The 4,549-nt window shown below is 51.6% G+C and overlaps 1 protein-coding gene across 1 annotated transcript; it reads right to left on the reverse strand.

Moving 5' to 3' along the window:
• Positions 1 to 31: 31 nt before the first annotated feature.
• Positions 32 to 3,857, reverse strand: tous (testes of unusual size). The gene is made up of 4 exons (XM_002048795.4): positions 3,483 to 3,857; positions 2,497 to 3,422; positions 2,263 to 2,432; positions 32 to 2,194 (listed from the first exon to the last, which is right to left on the reverse strand). Exons 1-4 carry the CDS (start codon positions 3,743 to 3,745, stop codon positions 32 to 34), a joined length of 3,522 nt encoding a protein of 1,173 aa, XP_002048831.1. The 5' UTR covers positions 3,746 to 3,857.
• Positions 3,858 to 4,549: the final 692 nt, after the last annotated feature.

Below are 4,549 nucleotides of genomic sequence, written 5' to 3' on the forward strand. Positions count from 1 at the left end.
GTGCACTTCGCATTTCCATTGACTCCAGCATTTACATTAGACTCTCCAGTCTTCTGCTAGACTTTGTGGATTTCCTGCCAGATCTGCGCACGTCCTCGCGGACGCGCGAGCGCAGGCTTTTGTTCTCATCGCGCAGACTTTCGATCTCCTCCAGCAGCACCACATTTTCCTGGAACAGTTTATCGTATTTCTTCTGGACGCTCTTGTCTTCCGCTACGGACTTGTAGCGCGCCAGGACAGTCTCGATTTGTTTGCGCTGGCGCAAGAACTCATCGCGCACCTCGGCATCGAGTGTGACGAAACGCTTGAGCTCATCATCGTTGGCATGCTTGTGGAACAGCTCCTTGACCGCCTTCTTGAGGCCATCGGCGGTGCTTACCTCGCCGGCCACATAGAAGATGTCCGTGCAAATGGCATTGAGGCATTCGCGAGCGGCCTTCGCGCGATGTCGCTCGGAGCGCAGCTCGGCCACATTGCTGAGATACTTGTCGCGCATCTCCTTGAGCTGCAGCTCCAGCTGTATGTTGTTCTGATTGAGACCTTCCAGTTCGTGTTCCATTTCGATAATATGTTTGCGTTTGTCGTTGATCTGGAACTCGCGCGGCTCAATCTGTGCCTTCAGCTCGGCTATTTTGTGATTAAGCACCTGCTTGTATTTATCCAGTTCCTGGTTCTTGTGCAGCAGCTCCTGTATGCGCTTCTCCTTGGCACCGATGGCATAGTCGCGATCCGAGATGTCCTTCTGCAGATCCTCGACATTGCGCAGCTGCTTCTGCATTTTCATTTGCGACTTGAAATGCTCCTCCTTAAGCGTTTCCACCTCCTCCAGCAGATTGTCGATCTCCCGGCACTGGGATTCGTATTTCTTTTGGAGCACACCCGCCTTGCCGCGCCACATCTGCGTCTCGTTGCGCTCCGTGGTCAGCTTGTTCTCGTATTCGGTTTGCGTGGCAACCATGTTGCGATCATTTTCGGCCTCCACCTCCTGGCAGTATTTGATGAACTCGTCCTTCTTGTCCTGCATCTCCTTCATGAGCTCACGTATGAGATCCTTGCGTTCGTCCAACTGCTTCTTGTAGTCATTCTCCAGCGCTTCGATCGTATCCTGCAGCGTGCCCGTCGAATTCTTCAGCTTATCCTCGTAGCTCTCGCGCAGCTCCAGCATGTTCTCGCGCAAATTGGTGAACTTCTGATATTCGATGAGCATGCGCTCGGAATATTGGCTGGCCAGTATGTCCATTTGGGAGCGATGATCCTGCTTCATATCGTTGATCTGGAACGTAATCAGATTCATTTCCTCCGTGTGCTTGGACACAATCTCATTGTTGAGCTCCTTGAGCTCCTCCAGAGCGCTGCAATAGCTGCGATGCACCTCCTGCAGCTGCTGGCCATCGAATATCTCATTCTGGCTCAGCTGATACTGGAACTCCTCGGCCTGCTGCTTCAGACGCAGCTCCAGATTGGTTATCTGCTCCACTTTATCGCTCAGCTGGGTGCGTGGTATGAGCACCTCCTGGCTCTTCATCAGATCCTGATCGATGGGTGCCACCTTCTCCTCAATGTTCTCCATTGTCCAAATGGCAACGGTGCCACGCTTGGAGATCGCCACCAGCATCGTTCCTTCGTACGTGAAACGCAGCTTATTGATGGGCCCATCGAAAAATCGAAAGTTGGTAAAGGTGCCGCCGCCGGCTTCCAAGAACGGCAGCTGCATATTGAACAGCCCGCCCTCGTGATCCGCAATGAACATGATCAGATCGGAGCGTGCCAGGCACAGATCCGAGACGGCGCCCTTGTTGCGCGACGGCACTGTTATCTCGCGCTGCAGCGTCGAGTCCTGGAACTCGCGTATGGTGCCGTGATTGGTGCCCGCAAATATGGTCATCGGCTCGTTGAAGCTGACGCAAACGGTCACATATTCGGTGCCCTTTTGCACGATCTCCTGGAGGCGTGCGCCAGTCTCAATGTCCCACTGATAAATGGCGCCCTCCGCTCCGCCGGATATCAAATACTTGTCCGTGCGCGTCCAGGCGACGGACAGAACGGTGCCATTGTGTCCCTTCAGGTGTATGACCACCTCCAGATTATATACGGATGTCACCGCAATATTGTTGTCATAGGCAGCCGCCATCAGATGGCCAAGGTTCGAGTATCGCACATCGTTGCAGTGCGGAAAGTTGTAGGTCTTGACAATCTACGGATGGGAGGCGGAGAGGGAGGGAGTCAATCAAAAGATGGAGGCTTGTATATTAAAAAACTTGCGTTCAGCTCATCCATAAAGATTTGCGTGATGCGCAGCTGATCGGAAAAGCCAATGGCCGCCATGAGGCCAGTGGAATTCAGTTCCACAATGTTGACATCCACCTGAAACTTGCGCACCAGCTCCACCTTGGCCGTCTCATAGTTCCAGATGCGTATGGTCTGATCCCGTGCTGCAAAAAAAAACGAAACGAGCATTTAAATCCAGTCAAAGCTCGGCATCCAAATCTCACACACAAGCTGTCATAACGATGGGTTTCCAGGCGCACACGGAGAGAGCGACCACGTCGCCGATGTGGATGAGCACGCCCAGCGGCTCGAACTTGAGCTGTTTGGTCTTCAATGTCTCCGGCACAATGAGTATGCCCACATAGATCTGGGCATGGGCACAGGTGACAATCACCGTCTCCTGCTTGTGATCGATGGCCAGATTTGTGATCTGATAGAGGGGCTCTGCATATATCGAGATGGGCACCGTTAGCACGGTCTTGCGCTCGAACTTGAACTTGGAGACGCGCTCGAAGACGAACACCTTGTTAAAAATGATGTAAGCGAAGCCTCTGGCAAAGGCGGTCATGCAGAGCACACGCCAATTGGCCAGGACCAATGGCTGTATGGCCGAATAGCGTTGTTCCTGCGCCTCGCGATCCTTATCGAACATCTCCTGGTCGATCATTAGGTCAACCGTTTCGGCAACGCTGGCCTTCTGGCTAAGCTTCTGCTCGCCGTTCTCCACCAATATCAGCAGGTCATGATCGGTGCCCATCATCAGCAGATCCATCGATAGAAAGGCCATCGAGGTGACACGATAGTTGATCTTTAAGTTGTTGCTTATGGTAAATCCACGCTCCGATTTGCTCAACAGCAACAGGTTGCGATCCCCGGCCACGGCCAGGAAGCCGCAATCGTTGGGATTGCCGGCAATGCACTCGGCGCCGCCATGGGAGCCCGGCAGAGTGGCCCGACCCTCGATCACAGTGCTCGTCTTGTCCAGCACCAGCATGAAGACCATCTCGTTGGGCGGCCTGGTCACCAGCGCAATGGCACGCGAGTCATTGGTAAAGATCATTTGCTGCACCTGCGCATTGCGATGGTTGCCAGGCAGCTCCAGATGGCGACGTTTCTTCAGCGTGGACAGCTCATAGATGGATATATAGCGACCGCTGTGTTGGGCACAAGAGAAGCATTAAACTATCTTTCCCAGCGCAGCTCCCTTCACTTACTTCCGCGCGTGCAGCTCCAGCACGGCCAACAATTTGCGATGCGAGCTGAGTGCAATGATTTCCGGCGTGGTGTCCTCCGGAAAGCGTAGAAAACGCTGCTTGTTGGTCACATAATCGTGGAAGGCGAGCACACCCTCCACCGGATAGATGACCTCCTTGGTCAGATTGAAGTTAATGTTGCCAATGACATCCGTACGCAGGCCATAGATAAGCTTCGGCCGTATGGATACCGAATTCACAACGGACGGACGTTTTTCATCCATTTTCCGTGTATTGATTAAAAAAAAAAATATATATATATATATATATAAATCGGAATTGGCTGTGGTAAATATTTATGCAATTTTTTGTTTGTGTATATCTTAAGCTCGCGAGTAAAAATTCAAATAATTTCGATCAAACAACGGAAGGAATTGTTAAGGCAGCCCTGACAGCAAATTCCATGGCATCCCGGGGCCTGGGAAATCCAACAGCATGTTGTTTTTTTTTTTTTGCTTTATTTTGGCGCGTAAAGCTCTCCATAATCAAACAGCGGCAAAAGCGCATGAATAAATAATTAAACGCCTCCAAGTATGCTTTTAATTTCATAGTACGCACTCGAGGCCCCAAAGCTACAACAACAACATTCTAAGGGTCCAAACAGCCCCGCACATTGGTCGCACTTGAACTCGAATAAAGCGCTTAAAATGCCCAAAGTCGGTCTCTTCAGTCAATCAGTCATCCAATCAGACAGTGAGTCAACCCGCTGGCAGTTAATAACACACACATACACACACACAAACACTGCCCAATCCCCCCCCGTTCAGCAGCAACCGCGACCTAACACAACGCAAAGCTTTCGGCAAGCCAAAAGAGCGCGCATGTAAGAGCAAAAGCTCTGCGGTACGAACACGGCAAGAAATTGTAATAAACATAACGGCAACATAAGCAACACACTTGCTGTCAACTATCTTTGTCTGCCTGCCGCATTTCGTGCAGTGCTCGCTGTGCAGCCCTCGCAGTCACAATTGCGCTCTTCTGCTTGCATGCGTAAAGAGTGCGCAACAGAGTGTACCCATTGAAGCGAT

The sequence above is a fragment of the Drosophila virilis genome, chromosome 5 (assembly GCF_030788295.1).
Source record: "Drosophila virilis strain 15010-1051.87 chromosome 5, Dvir_AGI_RSII-ME, whole genome shotgun sequence".
NCBI classification, from domain to species: domain Eukaryota; kingdom Metazoa; phylum Arthropoda; class Insecta; order Diptera; family Drosophilidae; genus Drosophila; species Drosophila virilis.